The sequence below is a fragment of the Acomys russatus genome, chromosome 15 (genome assembly GCF_903995435.1).
Source record: "Acomys russatus chromosome 15, mAcoRus1.1, whole genome shotgun sequence".
NCBI lineage: Eukaryota > Metazoa > Chordata > Mammalia > Rodentia > Muridae > Acomys > Acomys russatus.
The window spans coordinates 61528971-61553561 of NC_067151.1; the positions used below are offsets into that span (position 1 = coordinate 61528971).

The 24591-nt window shown below is 50.9% G+C and overlaps 1 protein-coding gene across 2 annotated transcripts in view; it reads left to right on the forward strand.

Annotated features, from left to right (window-relative positions):
* Positions 1–20780, forward strand: part of Arhgef2 (Rho/Rac guanine nucleotide exchange factor 2) — a 30285-nt gene extending 9505 nt beyond the window's left edge. For both annotated transcript variants that reach the window (XM_051157481.1, XM_051157482.1), the window contains exons 3-22: positions 961–1028; positions 1311–1374; positions 2032–2161; positions 2368–2477; positions 2599–2745; positions 4106–4356; positions 5238–5363; positions 5801–5918; positions 6085–6333; positions 8986–9062; positions 11071–11240; positions 12766–12833; positions 15149–15349; positions 15699–15815; positions 15921–15988; positions 16284–16319; positions 16501–16551; positions 16743–17186; positions 19699–19867; positions 20560–20780. In XM_051157481.1, the coding sequence (XP_051013438.1) occupies positions 961–1028; positions 1311–1374; positions 2032–2161; positions 2368–2477; positions 2599–2745; positions 4106–4356; positions 5238–5363; positions 5801–5918; positions 6085–6333; positions 8986–9062; positions 11071–11240; positions 12766–12833; positions 15149–15349; positions 15699–15815; positions 15921–15988; positions 16284–16319; positions 16501–16551; positions 16743–17186; positions 19699–19867; positions 20560–20633 (2738 nt within the window). In that variant the 3' untranslated portion in view covers positions 20634–20780. The remainder of the gene's footprint in view (positions 1–960; positions 1029–1310; positions 1375–2031; positions 2162–2367; positions 2478–2598; positions 2746–4105; positions 4357–5237; positions 5364–5800; positions 5919–6084; positions 6334–8985; positions 9063–11070; positions 11241–12765; positions 12834–15148; positions 15350–15698; positions 15816–15920; positions 15989–16283; positions 16320–16500; positions 16552–16742; positions 17187–19698; positions 19868–20559) is intronic.
* The last annotated feature ends 3811 nt before the right edge of the window (positions 20781–24591 follow it).

Sequence of the window (24591 nt, forward strand, 5' to 3'; positions counted from 1 at the left end):
GAGACCTAAAAAGGATGAAGCGGTGACCCCAATCTCCATCCCTCTAGAGACCTGACAGAATACTCAATCCGGAAGCTCGTTGCCAGGGGAACTGGGGAGGTGGGTAGCACTATTTTGAGCGCAGGTGGAAAGCGGAGGTTTGATCCAGAGACACTAGGTGTTGGGGGTAGGAGAAGGGAGCTCCGGGGGGCGGGGCGGGGCGGGGGTGAGCGCTGCTGCCACAGCCCTGCTTCTGTCAAGGGGGGCCCCTTCTGGGTCCGCCCTGTGCGCCTTGTATTTGTGGAAGTGAGCGTGGTGCTGGGCATTGTCTTTCTGAGTTAGCAGAGTTTCCTGTGGTGTTGGGGTGGGGTGGGATGGGAGGTGGGCAAGCAAGCTGTAGAGCCGAGGGCATATCAGGAAGGGAACAGCCATGGTCCTGAGCCTAAGGCTCAGCTCCTCCTGTTTCCTTTCCTACTTCATGGAGAAGTGGGGAGGGGGATGGGGAGAAGCAGATGGAGTGTGGGAGCTGTAGTTCGCCTTAGTGGGGAACAGAACTTCCCAGGCCTACAAGGGAGAAAGCAGCCTGAATGGAGTTGATGCAGAAGACTGCCAAGCTGGGGATGGGAAGGGGCCGCTGGGAGCTTTTCCTCAGGGACCGAGTGGCATTCTGGCCCTCTCTGCCACCTCTGGTCTTGGGAGTCCTCATGCTCATCCGGTGCCTTCTCCTTTGTGCACACCAGACACCCCCTCCTATCTCCCCCAATCCTCCCAATCCCCCTACCGCCGCCCCCCCCCCCCATCTTGCATGAAGGAAGAGGGAGGCAGAGGAGGGATTGGCATGTGATGATGGCCAACAATTCTGGGAAGCTAGGAGAGTGTCTGCAGAATGTATGGCCTGTGGAGCTGGGTGTTTACATGTGGGTGTGTCCCCCTCCTGTGCCACCCAGCCCTCCCTTCACCCTCTCTACCCCACCCTCCCAGCCTGCAATGTGACTATCCACAACCGCTGTAAAGACACCCTGGCCAACTGTACCAAGGTCAAGCAGAAGGTGAGAGGGCAGGGCGGGCAGAGGGTGCGGGTGCGAGTGGGGTGGGGGTGGGGGCCTTTCCATTCATTCCTGACCCTAGGCCCCTCTCCTTGCCGTGGGCAGCCTAGACCAGCAACCCTAGGCCACAGGTCTACTGTAAACATAGGCCTGCAACACTAATTCACCTACCCCGATGCCCTCAACTGCAGCTGCCAGATCCTGGATTGTCCCTGGGTGACAGTTGGTTTTTTGTTTTTTTTGTGTGTGTGTGTCTCTCTCTCTCTTTTGCTCTGTGTCTCACAGCAACAGAAAGCTGCACTGCTCAAGAACAACACTGCCTTGCAGTCTGTTTCTCTTCGAAGTAAGAGTGAGTAACAGGGAAGTTCCCATGAGCCACTGGACCACCAGCCTTCTAAGCCTGTGGTGGGCTCTGCTGCCCCCATGAGGTCATACCCGGGCACAGCTCCTTTTAAGTGGAAGTGTCGCGGGTGGGGGCGGCATAAGGGATGGGCCTTATTCTTGGCCTTAGTATCAAGACAGGCTCATCCAAATAGGGGTGAGGGACAGGGACAGGGACGGCTGGTTACTTGAGCCTTGCCACATCCTGTTACGATAGCCACTTAGCTATACTTCATTTGGGGGCTATCCGTGGCAACAGTCAAGTGTCTGTTCAGAAAAAGCAGGGTGCCTGAGTTCCTTCTCAGCAACTTGGGTCACCCCAGACAGGCCTCACGTTTCGCTTGGGAGCGGGAGGAAAGACCTCCTCCTCCAACAGTCCTGGCCTTCAGTTTGCTCATAGGCTTCTCTGGGGTTTGACGAACATAAAAGAACAGGCTTGAAATTCATGCACAAGGGTTGCACAGCAAGTGGACGGTGGTGTTACCTTCGTGGGTTTTGCTAACACTCTTCGACCATAAGAAGCTGAGGACAGGCCAGAGAGTTTCCCTCAGATTCATTTGAGGAGCCTGGGAAGCCAAAGGGCCAAGGAATTACATTTTCTCTTGCTTGGTCTCCTCCTTCACAGCAACCACCAGAGAGCGGCCAAGCTCTGCCATCTATCCCTCCGATAGCTTCCGGCAGTCCCTCCTAGGGTCCCGTCGTGGCCGCTCTTCCTTGTCTTTGGCCAAGAGTGTTTCCACCACCAATATCGCTGGGTGAGCTTCTGTTTGGGGAGAAGGGAGCCCGGCAGGCGAGAGCAATCATTTCTTCCCCTGAGTTCAGAACCGGAGAGACAGATAACGTGAAAGATAAGTTCCAGGCCAGAGTAGCCACCCCTAGCAGCCCCAACCTTGGGTCCCAACCTGGGAAGGGACCTCCTGCCCGAGTGGGGGGTGATGCAGATGGCCTCCACTTCCTTCAGACATTTCAATGATGAGTCTCCCCTGGGGCTGCGTCGGATCCTCTCCCAGTCCACAGACTCACTCAACATGCGGAACCGAACCCAGTCCGTGGAATCCCTTATTGATGAAGGTGAGCAGCCCCTGGGCCTCAGGGAGAAGGGTGTTGGCATGGCTGGTGGGAAGGGGGAGGGAGGGAGGGGGCGAGGGAGAGGAGACCTGGGCTCTGATGTCCCCGCTGCACCCATGCCCAGGTGCGGAAGTGATCTACAGTGAACTGATGAGCGACTTTGAGATGGATGAGAAGGACTTTGCGGCGGACTCATGGAGCCTCGCCGTGGACAGCAGCTTCCTGCAGCAGCACAAAAAGGATGTGATGAAACAGCAAGATGTCATCTACGGTAAGCGAGCCAAGGACACCGTGGTCCTCCCTTCTCAGGTCCCGTTGAGCTGCCTCTTCCCTCTGCCGCCCACCTGCCGGGACACCTCCATCCTAGCCTTGGCCTCCATGTCCCTGGGGCACCAGGTCGTGCCTGCGCTCCTAACTTTTGAGCTTTTTTTATTTTTTATTTTTTTAAGACTTATTTATTTATTATGTATATAAGTGCATATTAGATCACATTATAGATGGTCCTACAGATACAAAGCTGCATCTCCATGGCCCAGGACAACAACAGGATATCTGAGGGGATCCCCAGTGAGGATCCAGGATGGATAACGTAGCAGAAGGCAGAGGCCTTGAACCAGGCCAATGGCGCATTGCAATATGATCTGATGCCCTCTTCTGGCCTGCAGGTGTACATGCAGGCAAAGCACTGTCTAGATAGTCAGTAAATAAATAAATCTTTTAAAAAGTTTTATTTATTATATATACAGTGCACATTAGATCACATTATAGATGGTTGTGAGCCACCATATGGTTGCTGGGAATTGAACTCAGGACCTCTGGAAAAGTAGTCAGTGCTCTTAACCACTGAGCTATCTCTCCAGCCGGCCCCCGCGGCCCCCCCTTTTTTGTGTGTTTTGTTTTTTGTTTTTTGAGACAGGGTTTCTCTGTGTAGCTTTGGCTCTCCTGGACTCACTTTGTAGACCAGGCTGGCCTTGAACTCACAGTGATCCGCCTGCCTCTGCCTCTTGAGTGCTGGGATTAAAGGCATACGCCACCATACCTGGCTTGGTTTTTTTGGTTTTTTCCTTTTTTTTTTTTTTTTTTTTTTTTGAGACAGGGTTTCTCTGTACAGCCTTGGCTGTCTTAGACTCACTTTGTAGATCAGGCTGGCCTCGAACCTACATCGATCTGCTTGCCTCTGCCTCCGTGAGTGCTGGTATTACAGGCATGCACCACTAATCCTGGCTCCGTTTGGGCTTTTTTATTTTGTTTCTCTGAGATAAGAGTCTCACCATTTAGGCCAGGCTGGTCCCAAACTGTTAGTCCCCTTGCATCAGCGTCCTGAATTCTGAGATTACAGGTGTGCACCACTGCACGCAGCTCCCAAGGCCTCGCCTGGTCTCCATTCTGCTTCTTCCATGCCCAGCACTGTGCCCGGAACAGGGAACCCTACATACCTAACACACACGATGCTTGCCCTAAAATAGAAAATCACTTAATGCTCGAAAGAGCAAGGCATAGAGATAAAAAGAAACTAGACCATGATCTAAGGTGACGAGCGATACAATCATTAACCTGGAAGAGACCCACCTAGGGTCCCATGTGTTGTACCTGAGGTAGCTGACAGGGACAAATGTCCCTGTGTCCCATAGAGCTGATTCAGACGGAGCTGCACCACGTGAGGACCCTGAAGATCATGACCCGCCTCTTTCGCACTGGCATGCTAGAAGAGTTGCAGCTGGAGCCAGGTGTGGTGCAGGGCCTGTTCCCCTGCGTGGACGAGCTTAGCGACATCCACACACGCTTCCTCAGTCAGCTGCTGGAGCGCAGGCGCCAGGCCCTATGTCCAGGCAGCACCCGAAACTTTGTCATCCTTCGCTTGGGTGACTTGCTCATCAACCAGGTAAGAAAAGGCCGGGCTCCTGGAGGATGTTTGTAGGAGGAGTCAGGCCAGAACTGAACAGTTCTTGTTTTTTTGTTTTTTGTTTTTGTTTTTGTTTTTTTTTTTGGTTTTTCGAGACAGGGTTTCTCTGTGTAGCCTTGGCCATCCTGGACTCACTTTGTAGACCAGGCTGGCCTCGAACTCACAACGATCTGCCTGCCTCTGCCTCCCGAGTGCTGGGATTAAAGGCGTGCGCCACCACGCCCGGCTCAGTTCTTGGTTTTTGATTGGTTGGTTGGTTTTTCTTTTTTGGGGCGGGGCAGGAGGTTGGTTAGTGGTTTGGTTTTGATTTGTTTCTGAGGGTTTCTCTGTAACCTTGGCTGTCCTGGCTATCAGGCTGGCCTCGAATTCAGAGATTCTGCCTGCCTCTGCCTCCCAAGTACTGGGATTAAAGGCGTGCGCTACCACAGAACAGCCCACATTTCTTGCTTTGAGACAAGAGTCTTACCATGTAGCCCTGGCTATCCTGGAACTCACTATGTAGACCAGGCTAGCCTTGAGTTCACAGAGACCTGTCTGCCTCTACTTCTCAAGTGCAGAGATTAGAGGTGCGTGCTACCATGCCTGGAGTGTGTGTGTGTGTGTGTGTGTGCGCGTGTGTGTGTGTGTGGATTCAGATTGTCAGGCACAGTAGCAAGTGCTTTTACTTGCTGAGCCATCTTGCTGGCCGAGGAGTGAGCAGTTCTTACCTCCAAACAAACTCTGATGGCTGGAAAGGAATGGGGGAGGGGGAGAGCTGGAGAGGAGGACGCTCGCTGTCTAGCAGAAGGCCAGAGGTGTGTGAGGGGTGACGTGCAGCTCTGCAGGAAGTCCTGATCTAGTCCTGTTCCCCTGACTTCAAGTTCTCAGGTTCCAACGCGGAGCAGATGCGCAAGACCTACTCAGAGTTCTGCAGCCGCCACACCAAGGCCTTAAAGCTCTATAAGGAGCTGTACGCGCGAGACAAGCGCTTCCAGCAGTTCATCCGGGTGAGCGAGCGTCTCCAAGCCCAGGCCCCACCTTCTCATGGTGCACGCCCAAACCTCCCATCCCCGGGGTAGCCTGTGCTCTTAGATCTCTATGCAGCCGCGGCTGTCATGGGACTCACTATGTAGACAAGGCTGGCCTCAAAACTCAGGAGATCCACCTGCCTCTGCCTTCCATGCTCTGGCACTAAAGGTGTGCACCACCACGCCCAGCTCACCCCTAGATCAGCAGCCAACCCTCACCGGGCAAGAGGATGTTGGATTAGTTTCTCTCCTGTCTTTATCGGTTTGCTCATCACCACAGACCTGTGACATTCTCGTCCCCCGTTTTCCTGAGGCTGTTCACCTAGGCTAACATGGGGCGGGTGCCAGGGTGGGCCAGCTTCAGAGCGTGGGCTCCTAGTCTTTCTGTCCCCTTAGTCTTTAGCCTTCCCTTACAGAAAGTGACCCGTTCAGCTGTGATGAAACGACACGGGGTTCAGGAGTGCATTCTACTGGTAACACAGCGGATCACCAAATATCCAGTGCTCATCAACAGGATCCTACAGCATTCCCACGGTGAGGAAGAGCCTGCCTGGGGACACCCAGGGGCTGGCTGAGGGATGGGAGGCGGGGGAAGCGGGGGTGGGTGGGGTGGGTGGAGGGGATCTGAGCAGTCTCAGGTAGAACTGGGCTGGAGTGGCACCAGCTGAACTCTTCTCTCATGCTGGACCTCCGGCACCAGGGATTGAAGAAGAGTGCCAAGACCTGACGGCAGCCCTAGGGCTTGTGAAGGAGTTGTTGTCCAACGTGGACCAGGATGTGCATGAGCTGGAGAAAGGGGCCCGCCTCCAGGAGATCTACAACCGGATGGACCCTCGGGCTCAGACCCCCGTGCCTGGCAAGGGCCCCTTCGGCCGAGAGGAGCTTCTGCGGAGAAAACTTATTCACGATGGCTGCCTGCTCTGGAAGACAGCCACAGGTCGCTTCAAAGGTCAGTGGTCCTCTCAGCCGACCCGATGACAAATCATAGATAATCTGAATGGAAGTTGCAGCCAGCCTTTAGGGACGATGTTTACAGCCTTTCGCCAAGGGTGAGGTTCGGAGGGAAAAGGCGTGTAGCCTGTTGCTACAGAGGTCTGAGCTCTGCATTTGATGCCTGGGCCCAGTCAGAGACCTCTTTATTTGGTTACATTCATTTCTGCGATCTGTGAGTGCTCAGAGAAGCACCATCCTAATTAAGAGGACATAGAGACACAGATCAGGTGATTCTGTCAACCACAGTCCCAGCAGAAATACATCTGGGAGACCCAGGGTGGGAACCGAACACTGAGGACAGGGAAGTTGGAGCAGGGCAGTCAGGCTACAGGGTTGTGTTGGGTGTGTGTGTGTGTGTGTGTGTGTGTGTGTGTGTGTGTGTGTGTGTGTGCGCAGCACACATGTGTCAGGGTGTGCTACCCTAGGCTCAATTTTTAGAATTTATCTGCACTGCCAAAGTCCATGTCCCTAAATCAGGACAAGAAATTAGGACCTCTAAACCTCGGGTTTAGAGGTGAAGGAGCCAGAGCCCATATAAAATTCCACCTGTGCTGTGAAATTCATGCTCCTTGGGCCTGGGTACTGTCACTCTTTACCAGGCTCTCTCCTCCATCCATTTCTCTCCTTCCCATCCCTCCCACACAGCAGCTAAGAATATAAAGCATCGAGGATTAAAAATAGCGAGGCTGGAGAGCTCTATTTCTGAGCGATTAGCAAAAGCCCTCCCCTTCTGTGTCCATAGTTTAGTAAAATCCCCACAGGCAAAAGGGGACCGTGTCTTCTTGACTGTGGCATTCAGGTCTTAAAGAGCTGGTCCTTGGTTCCTCCCTTCCCCCTGCGTGATGGACTGAGGTGGATCTGAGAGCCTGGAGGTTGGGCAAGAGAAAGCAAATGAAGCAGGGCCTTCTGGGGTTAGAGGAGATGAGATTAGTCAGGGGTGATGGGTGAGGGGTGACTTCAGCCCTGCTTTACTGCAAGGAAATTGACTTTGTCCCTCTGTGTGTAAAAAGTGCGTTAGAGTACCTTAAAAGGTACCGTGTTAGATGTCAGACGTCAGGCATGCAGCTTAAGCCTAAGGACACAACGCTCCTTGTTCTGGGAATCTTTTAACAGAAAAATCCTGGATCGAGCCAGGCCTGGTTATATTTGCTTGTAGTTTTCAGCTATCCAAGAGCTGAGACAGGAGAATTGCTTGAACCTATATGTTAACATATGTAACTATTTATGTAATGGTGGGTTTGCAGAACAAGCAGTGGCTATGCAGGCGTGGGGTGGGGTGGGGTGGGGTGGGGGGTGGCAGAAGGCTCTCGGTTAAGAAGTCTGAATTAGGGGCTGGAGAGATGGCTCAGTGGTGAGCAGCGCTTACACTTTTTGCAGAAGATCGGGGTTCAGTTCCCAGCACAGGAATTTAGAATTTACATCTGTGTAACTCCAGTTCCAGGGGATTTGACGCCCTCTTCTGGCATCTTTGGGCATTGCACGCATGTGGTACACATACACACATGCAGACAAACACACACATACAGAATGAACTTTAAAGAATCAGTACTGAAGCCGGGCGTGGTGGCGCACGCCTTTAATCCTAGCACTCGGGAGGCAGAGGCAGGCGGATCGCTGTGAGTTCGAGGCCAGCCTGGTCTACAAAGCGAGTCCATGATGGCCAAGGCTACACAGAGAAACCCTGTCTCGAAAAACCAAAAAAAAAAAAAAAAAAAAAAAAGAATCAGTACTGAGCTGGGAGTGGTGGCGCACGCCTTTGGTCTCAGCACTGGGGAGGCAGAGGCAGGCACATCTCTGTGAGTTCGAGGCCAGCCTGGTCCAGGACAGCCAAGGCTACACAGAGAACCCCTGTCTTGAAATAAAAAAAAAAAGAATCAGAACTGTCCAGGTGGTGGTGGTGAATTTAATCCCAGCACTCTGGAGGCAGAGACAGGCAGATCTCTGAGTTTGAGGCCAGTCTGATCTACAGAGTAAGTTCTGGGACGGTGTCTTGTTATGTAGTTCCTGGTGGGCCTAGAACTTGCTATGGAAACTAGGCTGATCTCAAACTTTTAGAGATCTGCCTGCCTCTGCCTCGTGAGTGCTGAGATTACCACACCTGGCCAAAACTGGCTGATTAAAATAAAAATAAAAATTTTGGGGGACTGGAGAGATGGCTCAGTGGTTAAGAACACTGTCTGCTTTCCAAAGGTCCTGAGTTCAACTCCCAGCAACCACATGAAGGCTCACAACCATCTGTAACATGATCTAATTAATGTGCACTGTATACATAATAAATAAATCTTTAAAAAAATTTTTTTTTTTGGCCAGGCACTGTGGTGCACGCCTTTAATCCCAGCACTGGGGAGTCAGAGGCAGGCAGATCTCTGAGTTCCAGGACAGCCTGGGCTACAGAGAGAAACCCTGTCTTGAACCTTGAAACACACACACACAGGAGGAGGTTGGAGGTCAGAAAGGGTGAAAGGAAGCAACAAGAAGGAAGAGAGACCTGGGGCGGGGGACTGGAAAACAGTCTGATAAGGTGACCCTGGTCCTAAGCGAGGAGGTCAACAGTTCGTTCTTTGAGCGTTTAGTGCTGACCGTTTTTCCAACTTTGTGTCTTGGCCAGATGTGCTGATGCTGCTGATGACAGATGTGCTAGTGTTTCTCCAGGAGAAGGACCAGAAGTACATCTTTCCTGCCCTGGTGAGCATAGCCTACCTTCTGCTCTCTTCATCCATTGCCTTTCTTTTTTTATTTTTATTTTTCTTTTTATTTTTTTATTAAAAAGATTTCTTTATTTATTATGTATACAATATCCTGCCTGCAAGCCAGAAGAGGGCACCAGATCTCAATATAGATGGTTGAGAGCCACCATGTGGTTGCTGGGAATTGAACTCACGACCCTTGGAAGAGCAGTCAGTGCTCTTAACCTCTGAGCCATCTCTCCAGCCCCCCCATTGCCTTTCTTTGTGTGGGGGGGGCGGGGGCACGCGGGGATGGTTCGAGACAGGGTCTCTCTGTGTAGCCTTGGCTCTCCTGGACTTGCTTTGTAGACCAGGCTGGCCTTCCATTGCTTTTCTTGTTTTGTTTTGATTTGTTTTCTAGGCAGGGTTTCTCTGTGTAGCCTTGGCTGTCCTGGACTCACTTTGTAGACCGGGATGGGCTCAAACTCACAGCGATCCGCCTGCCTCTGCCTCCCGAGTGCTGGAATTAAAGGCGTGGACCACCACTGCCCAGCTCCATTGCTTTTTTTTTTTTTTTTTTAAGAATTTTATTACTATGTATACAGTGCTCTGCCTGCATATACATCTGCAGGCCAGAAGAGGGCATCAGATCACATTATAGGTGGTTGTGAGTCACCATGTGGTTGCTTGGAATTGAACTCAGGACCTCTGGAAGAGCAGTCAGAGCTCTTAACCTCTGAGCCATCTCTCCAGCCCCTCCATTGCTTTTCTTACCAAGCCCAAGACAGCCTTACAGAGTCAAATGCCTGTTACAGCTGTTCATTCTATGTAATAAAAGGTCAGCTAGTAACCAGGTGTCATCCCTGTGCACAGGGCTGTTTACCCAGGGAGGAAAGCCATTGTTAGCATAATTCTTTTTTTGTTTGTTTGTTTCTTTGTTTGTTGTTGTTGTTGTTGTTAACATAATTCTGTAGATGATGACAGTAAAGCTTAGAGGCCAAATATGGAAATACATGCCTGTAATGGCAGCAGCATTTGGGAGTTAGAGGCAGGAGGATGAAGACTTTAGGGTCCTTCTTAGCCACATGGTGAGTTAAGTCTAGCCTGGACTTCATGAGACCCCATAAGTAAGTAAGTAAACTTACTGTGGCATGGTGAGGCACACCTTTAATCCCAGCACTTGGGAGGCAGGTGCAGGAAGATCTCCTGAGTTCAGGTCAGCCTGGTCTACAGAGCAAGTTCCAAGCCAGTCAGGGGTGAGACCCTGTCTCAAAAGACACAGCAAGAAAAGTAAAGCAGGCACAAGACTACAATCCCAGTAAAACAGGGGAAACAGAGGCAACTTTGAGGCTTGTCGGGGCTACATAGTGAGTTCAACACCAGCTTAGGCTACATAGTGAGCCGTAAGGTGGGGGTGGTGAATATCAAGGGTCTCACGCGAACTTTTATTTTATTTATTTTATTTTTTTTTTTCACACGAACTTTTAAGTCGTCTTGGCTGGTGCTGATGCTTGGCTTCTTGTATATACTGCAGCACCTTCAATCCTTCTGTTATTTCTGGACTGAAAGCCCAGCTATTAAGGATTAGAATTCTGGCTGGGGAGATGGCTCAGAGGTTAAGAGCACTGGCTGCCCTTCCAAAGGTCCCGAGTTCAATTCCCAGCAACCACATGGTGGCTCACAACCATCTATAGTGAGATCTGGTGCCCTCTTCTAATGCTCAGGCACATATGCAGGCAGAATACTGTATCCATAATAAATAAATAAATCTATCTATTAAAAAAAAAAGGATTGGGCTGGAGAGGTGGCTCAGAGGTTAAGAGCCCTGGCTGTTCTTCCAAAGGTCCCGAGTTCAATTCCCAGCAACCACATGGTGGCTCACAACCATCTATAATGTGATCTGATGCCCTCTTCTGGCCTGCAGGGGTACATGTATGCAGAGCACTGTATACATAATAGTAAATAAATTAAAAAAAAAAAAAAAAGGATTAGAATTCCTAGGCTTAATCTTTCCTTTTCCCTAACAGGACAAGCCTTCGGTCGTGTCCTTACAGAATCTGATTGTAAGAGACATTGCCAACCAGGTGAAAGGGATGTTTCTGATTAGTGCTGGCCCTCCTGAGATGTATGAGGTGCACACAGCATCCCGAGATGACCGTAGTACCTGGATCCGTGTCATTCAACAGAGTGTGCGCGTGTGAGTGTGTGGCCTCGGGTCCTAAGCAGAAGACTTCCTGGAAACACAACCCATCATGAGGGGCTGGGCTGGGGCAGGAGCTGGGGATAGACAAGATGAGCCAAGACTGGACAGGGCACATGGGAAGTTCTAATTTCTATTCAGACAACCCAGCTAGCCCTCCATAGCACTTTGAAGTAACAAAGGGCTGCGTAGAGAGATCTTGCATGGTAGTGGCATGTCTGCCAGCAAGTCACGTAGTGGCAGCTGCACCGACGTCACTGGCAATAGGAGGAAAGCTCTTATTTGGGTTATGCTACATTCTACCTTCACTTTCTAAAAGTGAAAGGATAGAGTGATTAAAAGCATTGGTATAGCCAGGCACGGTGGCGCACACCTTTAATCCCAGCACTCCGGAGGCTGAGGCAGGCAGATCGCTGTGAGTTCGAGGCCAGTCCGGTCTACAAAGCAAGTCCAGGACAGCCAAGGCTACACAGAGAAACCCTATCTCAAAAAGCAATAAAATAAAATAAAAAGCATTGGTATTAGAGAACAGAATATGTTTTATCCATAAATTCCAAGCAGTAGATGCAAGAAGTAAACCAGTTGTGCTAAACCAGTAAGTCCTTAGGCTGTCCTTAGGACAGCCGTTGGATTTTTAAGTAGTCAGCCAGGTGTCTAATTGCAATGCAGAAGTAAAAAGCTCAGGCAAAAACGTGGAAGACAGCCTGGCGTGGTATGAATGCCTGTAACCCCAGTACCTGGGAAGTGGAGGCAGAAGAGTCAGAGTTAATGGCCCAATCTTGATGCATAAGGAGTTCAGGACCAGCTTGGTCTGAGGTCCTGTCTTAAAAATTACAACAAGCCGGGCATAGTAGCGCAGGCCTTTAATCCCAACACTCGGGAAGCAGAGGCAGGCGGATCACTGTGAGTTCGAGGCCAGCCTGGTCTATAAAGTGAGTCTAAGACAGCCAGGGCTGCGCAGAGAGACCCTGTCTCAAAAAAACAGAAACAAACGAAAAACTATAGCAACACCAAAACCTACAACAAGCCAGGCAGTAGTGGCAGATCTCTGAGATCGAGCCTCGTCTGAGAAACCCTGTCTCAAAACAAAACAAAAAGCGCTAAAAGCTACGGCAGAGTTAGTGATGTAGCTTAGTTGGTGGGGGCTTGCCTAGCATTCTGGAGGCCCTGTGTCCCACCCTAGCACACTTAAATCTGAGTTTTGACCCACAGAGGATCAGAAGTTGAAAACAATAGCAAAGACGTTGACAAAATGAGTTCTTGAAGACCATGGACAGAATAGACTCTTCTTTGTATTTTCAAAGCTAGAGGTTGGATGCAGGGCCTTGTGTGTACCAGGCCAGGCCGACATCCTCAGTGCAGGCCTTCGGGGTGGTATATGGTGATAGGTGGGGAAGTTGGTGCGGAGACTTGATAGAGCCGCCCGCGGTGTGAGGGGAGGGTCCTGCAGAACGTGGGCAAAGGAGGGAAAGCTGATTGCTGGTGCCCTTTCTATAAACCCAACCTGCCTGTCGCCCTGCAGATGCCCATCCAGGGAGGACTTCCCTCTGATCGAGACGGAGGACGAGGCCTACCTCCGGAGGATCAAGAGTAAGTCCCCTCCCAGGGAGTGGGCCCATTTATGGCATGTCTATACCAGATGCCACAATACTCTCAGAAGGTGAGAGAGGGGCTGAAGATGACTCAGAGGTTAAAAACACCTGCCTTGTTTTTCGGGACCCAGGTTTGATGCTCAGCACCAACCTGCTGACTCACAATTATCTCTAATTCCAGCTCAGAAGATCGCTAAAGTCTTCTGGCTACCTCGGTCACTGGCGCATGCCTGGTGCACATACATATATGCAGGCAAAACTCTTACATAAAACAATCTTAGGGAAAAAAATAATAAATCTTTGAGGGGGGGATGAAAGTTTCATGTAGGCTAGTAGAGGTCTATCCAAAAATAAATTTTTGGTTGGTTTTTCTTTCCTAGACAAGGTTTCTCTGTGTAGCTTTGGCTGTCCTGGACTCACTTTGTAGACCAGGCTGGCCGCAAACTCACAGAGATCCGCCTGCCTCTCTGAGTGCTGGTATTAAAGGCATATACCATTGCTCCTGGCCCCCAAAATAAACTTAAATGAAAAAAGCCAGGTTTGGGGCTGGAGAGATGGCTCAGAGGTTAAGAGCTCTGTCTTCTGTTCCAGAGGTCCTGAGTTCAATTCTCAGCAACCACATGGTGGCTCACAACCATCTGTAATGTGATCTGATGCCCTCTTCTGGCCTGCAGGTGTACATGGAGGCAGAGCACTGTATACATAATAATAAATAAATAAATGGAAAAAAGAAAAAAGCCAGGTTTAAAATAATGTGAAGTGTATGCAACAATTTTGTAAGATTAGTGCAAATAGAAGTAGATGTGTGTGGGCGCGCGCGCAAGTGTGCATGTGTAATAGAGTATCTAATATCTCTATGTCCCAAGGACATCTAATGCCCTCTTCTAGCCTCTGAGGGCACTACCTGCACATGTGCATAGATGTACATGGTACAAAGCCATACATGCAGGCAAAACACCCATATGAACAAAAATAGAGGTTAATGCCAGGCCTTTTTTTTTTTTTAAAAATACACTTTCTGCACACATGTGTGCCTTCCTGCCAGAAGAGGGCACCAGATCTCATTGTAGAGGGTTGTGAGCCACCACGTTCTTGCTGGGAATTGAACTCAGGACCTTTGGAAGTACAGACGCTGCTCTTAACCTCTGAGCCATCTCTTCAGCCCCTAATGCCAGGCTTTTAATCCCAGCACTTGGGAGGCAGAGACAGGAGGATCTCTGTGATTTCTAGGACAGCCAGAGCTACACAGAGAAACCCTGTCTCAAAAAACAGAAACAGGTTAAGCCGGGTGTGGTGGCGCTTGTCTTTGGTCCCAGCACTTGGGAAGCAGAGGCAGGTGGATTGCTGTGAGTTTGAGGCCAGCCTGAGAAACCCTGTCTTGAAACCCCCCTCTACCCCCCCCCCCCAAACACATGGCCAAGGCTCCTTAAAGAAGGAAGGATTTTGAGGCCAGCCTGGTCTACAAAGCAAGTCCAGGACAACCAGTGCTACACAGAGGGAAAAGAAAATATTTTTATTTATTTATTTATTTATTTTTTTTTTTTGGTTTTTCCAGACAAGGTCTCTCTGTGTAGTCTTGGCCATCCTGGACTTACTTTGTAGACCAGGCTGGCCTCGAACTCACAGCAATCCGCCTGCCTCTGCCTCCCGAGTGCTGGGATTAAAGGCGTGCGTCACCACGCCCTGCTGAACATATTTATTTTAAATTAAATAGAAAAATAAATAAATAAATAAAAGAAGGCAGGATTTCTTTGGGGCTGGCAGTTCCAGAGAGTTAGGGTTGAAAATGGTGGGAACAGCAGGTGGCAGGCAGGACAGCTGCCCCGAGTGACACACTTCCTCCAGCAAGGCTCCACCTCCTAGTCCTCCCCAGAGACACTGGGGACTAAGTATTCAAATGCCTGCGCCTCATGGGAGACATCACACTCAAACTACCACAAAGGGTGTCTTCAACTGTGTGTGGCGTTTGAGGCCAGGTTAGTCATACAGCTGCAAGTCACTGTGGGAAGCTTCAGCCGCTGAGTGAGCAGGTCTCCACAAGCTCTGGTTAGCATGGGGAGAACGAGGCAGGCCGCCTCAACCCTTATGTACAGACTTTTCTAAACAAACGTCACGATGATCTACCACACACACACACACACACACACATACACACATACACACACACACACACACACACACATTTTTGTTTTGTTTCACGTGAGGGAATGCTCCAAGCCTAACAGTGAATTCCAGCCCCTCTGCCTCGGGCCGCCCCTCCCTCCGAGACTTTTCCAGTCCTTTCCTTGCACACTCACCTGTACCCATCCGCAGTGGAACTGCGGCAGAAGGACCGAGCGCTGGTGGAGCTGCTCCAGGAGAAGGTCGGGCTGTTTGCTGAGATGACCCACTTCCAGGCCGAAGAAGATGGTGTCAGCGGGATGACTCTGCCCACCCTGCCCAGGGGCCTTTTCCGTTCTGAGTCCCTTGAGTCCCCTCGAGGCGAGCGGCTGCTGAGGGATGCCATCCGTGAAGGTGAGGGCTCTCTCCCAGTGAAGCGTTGTAGGGTCTTCGCTCAGCGTCACATGGTGAGGCCCTAGACCAGGACGATGTCAACCCATAGAGGCCCCTGAGGGTTTGTCCTGGTCCAATTCCCGGGAAGAGCAGAGGAGGAGATCTGACCTTCCTATTGGCTGCCTCTCCCTCTGGCAGGCTGTGCTTGCTGCCTCTCGGGTCTTTTTGATGTCCCTTGGATGCCACATGGCTGACTGAAAGCCCACTACCCAGATGTGGACTCCCTAAGTGTTTGAATGGTCAGTGTGTGTTGGGTGAACCCCCCACGGGGTTGTGTCTCCCATCCTCACCCGCTCTCCTTTCCCTTCAGTGGAAGGCCTGAAAGACCTGCTGGTGGGGCCTGGTGTGGACCTGCTTTCGACGCCCCGAGAACCAGCCTTGCCCTTGGAATCTGACAGTGGTAACACCAGTCCTGGGGTGACGGCCAGTGAGTATGGGGCATGAAAACAAGATGGGAGTGGCTAGAGAAAGGGGATGGGTCCCGGGCTTTAGAAGACGTTTACCCTGCTCCTCCTCCTCCCTTCTGCAACAGATGGAGAGGCTAGAACCTTCAATGGCGCCATTGAGCTCTGTAGAGCAGACTCGGATCCCAGCCAGAAGGTGGGTTCTCCGGAGAGTCAGGGAGTGGCCAGAGGAAGGGCACAGCGGCCTGGGGATCTTCAATAGAAAGCTGCTGGGGCTGGGCGGGTGGTTGGCGCAGGCCTTTAATCCCAGAGGCAGAGGCAGGCCAGCCTGTGAGTTCGAGGCCAGCCTGGTCTAGAGAGTGAGTCCAGGACAGCCCAAGGCTACACAGAGAAACCCTGTCTCAATAAACCAAAAAGAAAGAAAGAGAGAAAGCTGGGGCAGGCCCCTTGGTCTGTGCCTGCTGACTCCCCATTGGCGTTTATTTTTGCAGGATCGGAATGGAAATCAGTTACGATCACCCCAGGAGGTGAGATGAGGATTCTGTGGTATCTGAGAAATCATAGCCCGGTGGGGGTGATTTAGGGGAGAGCCTGTACTTTTAAGTATGCCTCAAGACATCGCTGCCTCCACACCCTCGAGATTGCTTCTGGGCACTTAGCCGGTCCAGAAGCTTGGGTACACTACCGCATCCTTTCCTCTGTCCTCAGGAGGCGTTACAGCGATTGGTCAATCTTTATGGACTTCTACACGGCCTGCAGGTCAGTGAGCAAGGGGAGGAGCCAGCCAGAGGTGTCCATGTAGGTGACAGTCTGCCTAATAGGCTTAAGTACTCCCCCAAGCCAAGCGCTCTGGGTCCCGTGTCACCCTCAGTTTGAGAGAAAGGAGGGTGGAAATGGCTTCTGAAGCACCTCTTGGCCTCATCCCCACCCCACCCCCCACCCTCCTCCAGGCTGCTGTGGCCCAGCAGGACACTTTGATGGAAGCCCGGTTCCCCGAGGGCCCTGAACGGTGGGAAAAGCTGTCGCGAGCCAACTCTCGCGATGGGGAAGCTGGCCGGCCTGCGGTTGCTCCGGGGGCTCCTGAGAAGCAAGCCACGGAGCTGGCACTACTGCAGCGGCAACACACCCTGCTGCAGGAAGAGCTGCGGCGCTGCCGGCGGCTCGGGGAAGAGCGGGCAACCGAAGCTGGCAGCCTGGAAGCCCGGCTCCGGGAGAGCGAGCAAGCCCGGGCCCTGCTGGAGCGAGAGGCTGAAGAGGCTCGCAGGCAGCTGGCCGCCTTGGGCCAAAGTGAGCCACTCCCAGCGGAAGCGCCGTGGGCTCGCAGGCCTCTGGACCCTCGGCGCAGGAGCCTTCCTGCAGGTGATGCCCTGTACCTGAGCTTCAATCCCCCTCAGGTAAGGCTGCCTGGAAGGGTGAAGTGACACTGGTGAACCTAAGAAACCCGAAGGACACCCCCAGCTGTTGGAGATTTGAGCCCAAGTGACTGCAGACAACAGATTTGAATGACAGTACTCTTTGGGCTGTGGGAAAGTCTCAGTTGGTAAAATGCTTGCGGTGTAAAAATGACAACCTCAGTCTGACCCCCCCAAGAACCCTGAGTTCAAAGCCTGATCCTAGTCCTGGGGAGGCAGGGACAGGCTCGCTCTCTCAGCTCATTGGCCGGCCAGCCTAGCCTGTTTGATGAGTTCCAATAGAAGACCATGTCTCATAAATCAAGGTAGATGACTCTTTTTTTGTAGGATGGCGTGGGGTAGGGGGTGTTTTAGACAGGATTTCTCTGTGTAGCCTTGGCTGTCCTGAAACTCACTCTTTGGACCGGACTGACCAGTAATTCAGAGAGATCTGTATGCCTCCGCCTCCCTCCTGGGTGCTGGGATTAAAGGTGTGGGCCACCACCAGGCTAAAGTGGCTGACTTTTATTTATTTTTTATTTTTTTGTTTTTTTCGAGACAGGATTTCTCTGTGTAGCCTTGGCTGTCCTGGACTCACTATGTAGACCAGGCTGGCTTTGAACACACAGTGATCCGCCTGCCTCTGCCTCCCAAGTGCTGGGATTAAAGGTATGCGCCACCATGCCCGGCTCAAGTAGCTAACTCCACCCGGGGCTAGAGAGATGATTCAGTGATTAAGACCACTAGGCTGGTCTTCCAAAGGACCTGGGTTCAATTCCCAGCACCCTCGTGGCCTTTCACAGCTGTCTGTAAAGCGTGGTCTAGGGGATTCAACACCCTTATACAGACAGTCATGCAGGCAAGTCAATGCACATAATATTAAAAAGAAAGAAAAAAGGGGGAATCAAGCTGCCTCACCACATCATCTTTCAGGCTGGAGCCGTAGCTCAGCAATTAAGAGCACTGGTTGCTCTTCCAGTGGACCCAGGTTCAATTCCCAGCACCCACATCACTCCTATGAATCTGGCATTTTCTCTCACACATATATATCCAGGCAAAACACCAGTGCACATAAAATAAACGTTGACTGTGAAGACAAAACAGGAGCCACATTGTTGTTAAGGAGCCAACATTGGTATACATTGTTATTAAGTCTCCATGCCTTACAAGAGTAAGTGTTTTTGTTTTTTAAGATTTATTAAGTATACAGTGTTTTACTTGCATGTGCCCCTGCCCTCCAGAAGAGGGCACCAGATCTCAGTATAGATGGTTGTGAGCCACCGTGTGGTTGCTGGCAAGTGAACTCAGGACCTTTGGAAGAACAGGCAACGTTCTTAACCTCTGAGCCATCTCTCCAGCCCCAAGTTTCTTTTCTATAAACCCACTGTATCCTGCAAACCATGCTTTTCAACCTGTGCTGAACTTGGGTTTTTTGTTCGTTTGTTTGTTTTTTATGTGCATTGGTGTTTTGCCTGCATATGTGTCTGAGAGAAGAGGTGTCAGATCCTGGAGTTACTGAGAGCTGTGAGCTGCCATGCAGTTGCTGGGAATTGAACCCCGGTCCTCTGGAAGAGCAGCCAGTGCTCTTAACCTCTGAGCCATCTCTGCAGCCCCCTGTGCTGAAGTTGTAATCCGCAGTGTTATCCCACTACTTTGCCTTGCTAGGCTCCTGACCACGTGTGATGCCTCCTCTCCCCTTCCTGGTGTGTTCTTGCACTTTTCTACCCCTCAGGCAGCCTTGAGCTCCGGGTCCCCCGCTCTTTAGTCCAGGTGCTAACAGCCCATTTTCTCAAGAGCTGTTTTCTATCAACCCTAACTCCCATAAAAGGGACCCCAAAGGCCAGTAAGGGTCTGCTTTCTGAAACCCCAACTTAGGGGGGAAGCAGTCATCTGGCCAGGCCCCTTTGCACTTCTAAATATAGCTTGCTTTAGACAGTTGTGTGTGGGGGGATTATTATTATTTTCTTGTGTGTGTGGTTTTGTTGGTATTGTTTGTTTGGTTTTTTGAGACAGGGTTTCTCTGTGTAGCCATGGCTGTCCTGGACTCGCTTTGTAGACCAGGCTGGCTTTGAACTCAGCGATCTGCCTCCCTCTGCCTTCCCAGAGTGCTGGGATTACGGGAATGTGCCACCATGCCCAGTGGAAATATTTTTTTCCTCAGGTCCAGTATGACCTCTGGCTTCCTTATACAGAGTGCACACACATACAGACAAAAAGATTTAAGGCTCAGTTCCGTGGCAGAGGCCTGTGCAGGTCTCCAGCATTTGCAAGGAACAAATATGCTCTGTTCAAGTTTTCTGCTAGTAGTCTATTTGGGATATTATGAGTACCTGGAGTTCTCGCATATGAAGGCTCAGACTGGAGGACCAGCTGAGCCCAGTGGATTACAGAGTGTTCAAGGCAAGCAATATGGTTATCTCACTGAGAGGATTGAACCCCAAGATGTCTGGTTATCACTGCCCGGCCCACTCTTGCCTGTAGTCTTCACACTGGGCTTCTGTTTCTCTTTCCATAGCCCAGCCGGGGCCATGACCGCCTCGATTTGCCTGTGACTGTTCGTTCCCTCCACCGACCTTTTGATGATCGAGAGAGCCCTGAGGAGCGGCTGCAGGACAGCAGTGACCCTGACACCGGCAGTGAGGAGGAAGGCAGTGGCCGCTTGTCTCCACCCCACAGTCCACGAGGTGAGACCCTAGTTGGGGGTGTGGGGTCTGGGTCTGAGCCATCGGGACTGCAGCTTTTAAATGTATTCTAAGTGACTCCTGAGGAACTTGTAAGAAGTAGTGTTTTCCATTGGCTGGTGACTCACAACCTTTGGTGTGGTGAAGCCTTTAATCCCAGCTCTCAGGGAGGCAGAGGAAAGCTGATCTCTGTGAGTTTAAGGACAGCCAGCCTGATCTACAAAGTGAGTCCAGGACAGCCAGACAATCCTGACTTAAAAAAGAAAGAAGGAAAGAAATCAGGCGGTGGTGGCACACGCCTTTAATCTCAGCACTCGGGAGGCAGAGGCAGGTAGATCACTGTGAGTTCGAGGCCAGGCTGGTCCACAAAGCAAGTCCAGGACAGCCAAGGGTACACAGAGAAACCCTGTCTTGAAAAAGAAAAAAAGAAAAAGAAAAAAAAAAAAAAAAAAAAAGGAAAAAAATCCATTTTAAAATAGTTTAAAGACTGCCATGGCCTAGGTAAGGAAGTACAAAGGTGTCACATATCTCTTAGAGTTTCCTGTCACAATAGTGATTTTGCCGAGGGTTATCCCGCCAAGGTGCTCAGAGGCCCCGCCCCCCCACCCTAGGGCCTTTGTGTGACTCTGTGCTACTCCTCATGGGAGATCCTGTCTCCTCTCTCATCACCTGTGCCCTGTGTGTCACACCTCCAGACTTCACACGAATGCAGGACATCCCAGAGGAGACGGAAAGCCGAGACGGCGAGGCGACAGCTTCAGAGAGCTAAAGGGACCCTTCCCCCCTGCCTGGTGCCCCACTGAAGAACATTAGAAAATGGGGCAAACCTTGGGGACTCCATTCTGCCAATAATGAGGGAATATTTGAAAGAACTGCTCATTGTCCTTGCTAGCCCCTGGATCCTTGGATAGCTGGGGGCCCGTGTAGGACAGGGGATTTAGAGTCCACAGCACCCCTGGTGGCATCCAAGAGCTACAGTAGCACAGATGCCAGTTTTTCATGCCTTCTTCCCTCTACTTAGGAAAAATTATTTATTTATTGTTTAATGGTAATGTGGGGGGGGTGTGATTTAAAGGACCAGGGACATGGGAACCAAGCCATAGGGATCAGAGGGCCTCTACTGTAATACCACTGGGATAGGCTTAGGCTTAGCCACACAGCCTGACCCCCCACCCCAGTGACACCCATCTGTGGCCACAGAACCTGCTGCCCCTTTAGGGGGGGCTGTGGGTAGGACCGTGTCCCTGTCCCCACTCCCCTTAGCCTCCTCCTGCAGGTCTTTCTTCTCTTCATCCTCCATGGAAATCTGGCTCCTTGGAGTTGATGGTGTAGAGGCTAGGATGGCCATATGTGTTGGGGTGGGGGACAAAGACTCCACAGGGACCAGAATGTTTTGGGGGTTTTTTTTTTGTTTGTTTCTTTTTTGGTTTTGTTTTTGTTTTTTGTACCAAAGCCAACTGCACGTGTTTTATATTTTTAAAAGAAGATTGTAGGCACTTCTAGCTCCATGTGTTTGAACTTGAGGAATTGGGGAGACTGGCTGCTTTCATCTATAGCCAGGGGCTCCTGTTCGGGATTCTCCTCAGCAGTTGAGAGATGCGCTGAGGTGGGCTGGGAGCCCTCTCTCCCCTCTCCCTCTCAGCTCATCTCCCACCATGGCAACTACAGTTGAACTGTAAGCAAGAATGGGGTGGGGCAGAGATTGTTTTTCAATGCAGCCCAACCCTAATGCCCATCATCAATAGCTATTTGTCTGCCAATTTGATTGTTTTTTTTTTTCTTTTTTTTTGGTTTGTTTTTTAAAAAGGACAAAAACAGTAAGGACAAAGGAAAACAAAACGCTCAAGCGGGGGGGGGGGGGGGATGAAAAACCTGAAATGCATGAGGTGCTGTCTCAATGCCCATTCCAAGGATTGTGGTGCCTGCAGCCAGGCAGCGGCCATGGTTTCTGTAAAGGGGCTTGTCACTACCTCACTGAAGAGGGCACTAACAAATGAAGCTGCCTTGTTACAAATCTCAAAAGTTACAAGGATGGAAACGAAGCGGCACTCAGCCCCCAGTGGCTGGCCGTGATGCCAATATTAGAAAACTGAAGTTTGCATCTTCATTTGTATGCTGTGCTTTGGATATCACGTCCGGATGCTGCCACCCCTCAGTTCCTCCCCCGCCCCCCCCCCCCCCCCCCGCGTTTCATTCCCACAGCATCAGGGCTGACTTGTCAGCAGCAGCCTGTTCATTCTGTCTCTTGGAAAGGCAGTAACTGGTTTCAGTTCTTGGTTTTTGGTCCATTCCACTTCCTGTTTCTAGGCCCTACACTTAGCGCGTGCGCGCGCGTGCACACACACACACACACACACACACACAGCCTATGAGGTAGGGTAAGGAGAAGGGTCTCAGGACCCCAACGGAAAAGGGGAATTGAAAGTGCTTGGGCAGCCCGCTTTGTGGGGCAGCCAGCACCTTCCTCTCCGTCAGCCTCTGGCCTTTAGGCAGCACTTTCTATCCAATCATGGGATTCTTGGGCCGTAGGCATTGTTTTATATGTTTACTTATTTACTTTAGTGTTACTTTTGAGACCAGGTCTTGCAATGAAGCCCAGGCTGGCCTTGGACTCACAGCAATGCTCTTGCCTCAGCCTTCCAAATGTTTTGAATTACAGGCATGAGCCAGTATGCCCCGCCTACGTTGTTTTTCTTTTATACAATTGGTTCCCCAAAATTGCCAGGCCTCACATCCTCTGCCTTTACAAGCCGCAGCCCTTCAGTTAGAAGCATGCTGAGCCTCAGGCAGCACTAAGGATCTGGAGCCCAAGCATGAAAAGGACAAGTGGAGGAGACTGTGGTAGACTATGGTGGGGGTGGGGGGTGGGGGGCGGGAAGAACAGTTTCCCAGCATTCCCCAGAGGGACCAGGAGAAAAAACCTAGACCCTGAGACTGAGTAGCTGATTTTTTCCTGCTGTTAGCATAGCCCCGCCTCCTCATGAGCCCAGAGCCACCTCATTGGTTCCTTGCCCTTCCCCTCCCCAAATCCCTTAATTTTTCTGACCTTAATTTCTGTGCCTGTGTGCTCTGGGAGTCAGGGTCCAGCTGTTTACCTAAATCACACTGCTCCCTTAGAAAGTAGGGCTACATTCAGTTACTTGAGCTGGTTTTGTCAATATTTACCCACCCCGGGGTTCTGCAAAGCAGATGCCCACCAGAAGAAAAGGCAATATCCGCCCCAGTCAGGCCATCAGGGACGCTGCTGGGGGCAGAGGGGACCATGCCCACCTTCCCGGATGGCTGGGAATACACCTGGCATTTTGAAGCCAGTTTAAACATTATCATAAAGAGGAAATTAAACATCAAGAGGCTAATTAAATCTTGTTTCCCATCCTTTAATATGTTGTGAGTTGGGCGACTCTTAAATGCTCCTCGGCAACTGGCAGGGACAGGCGGTGGCGCCTGGAGCATTGCTGAGGGCGTCTCCTCCGTAGGTGCCGCTATTCTGGGGCCTTGACTGGTCACATCCTGGTTACAAAGCTTCCCCAGAGTCGGGTCCTGAAGGGAGGGCACGGAGTGAGCTGCTGCCTCCTCTTTGTTCCGGAAGCAGCCCCCAGCAAGATCCTTCCTGATGGCCAGCTTAGGTCATTAAGGTTTTAAATGACAAGGGGAACCCACTGCTCAAGAGCTACTTGCAAAGGGGCCTTGGAAGGACTAACCCTGTAGTGTCTATCTCTTCGCAGAGCTTGATGTTGGTTTCAACCTTGATCTTCACCTGGTTTTTTGAGACCAGATATGTTGCTGAGGCTGGGAGCTTGCTGGTTTGGCTGGACTGGCCAGTGAGTCTCAGGGATCCTCGTCTTCCTCCCAGCACCACTGTATCCAGTGGCTTTTATATTGCTTTGGGAGCTTGAGCGCAAGGACTCAGCGCACTTGCTCCAAGTACTATATCCACAGTGCTCTCCCTGTTTTTTTTTTTTTTTAACTTATTTATTTAATGTATATGGATACTTTGTCTACATTACATCAACACACCAGAAAACTGCGTCAGACAGGTGTGGGCTGCCCTGCCATGTGGGTGCTGGGAACTGAACTCAGGACCTTCGGAAGAGCAGTCAGTCCTCTCAACCACTGAGCCATCTCTCCAGCCCCCTGTATTTGTTTTTGTTTCTAATGTTAGTAAGTGACATGCGTGTCAGAGCACATGGGTGGAGGTGAGAGGACAACGTTGCATTCTTGGGTCTCTCAGTCGATTTGTGTGTGGATTCGGCAATCCAACCCAGGCTGACAGGCTCGTGTGCCAGGTATTTTCCCTGCTGTGCCATCTTGCTGGTCTTTATTTTATTATGTATGTGTGTTTATGGTGGGCATGTGTGGGTATGCACGACTAGGTCTTTTTATGTGAGACTTTCATTATACACCATAAACAAGAACGTGTTAAATAATACAAAAGATGTCGATGGCTCTCCTGTACCTGTCTGCCAGCTGCCCTTACTGCCTCCTTTCCATTTCACACGGAAGGTGAAAATGCTAGTAACACTGCCCCCGGCACTATTGGATCCTCAACATCTTTTTATTTTCTTGAGACAGTCACTGGTCCGAGCTGGCCCTGAGCTCTGTGTAGTTTAGGGAGATCTTGAACTTAAGACATCAGATAAATACTCCAGCAACTGAGACATTCCTAGGCTCTGGATAGAAAGCTGGGCATGGGAGTACCCACCTATAATCCCAAAACGTGGGAGGGA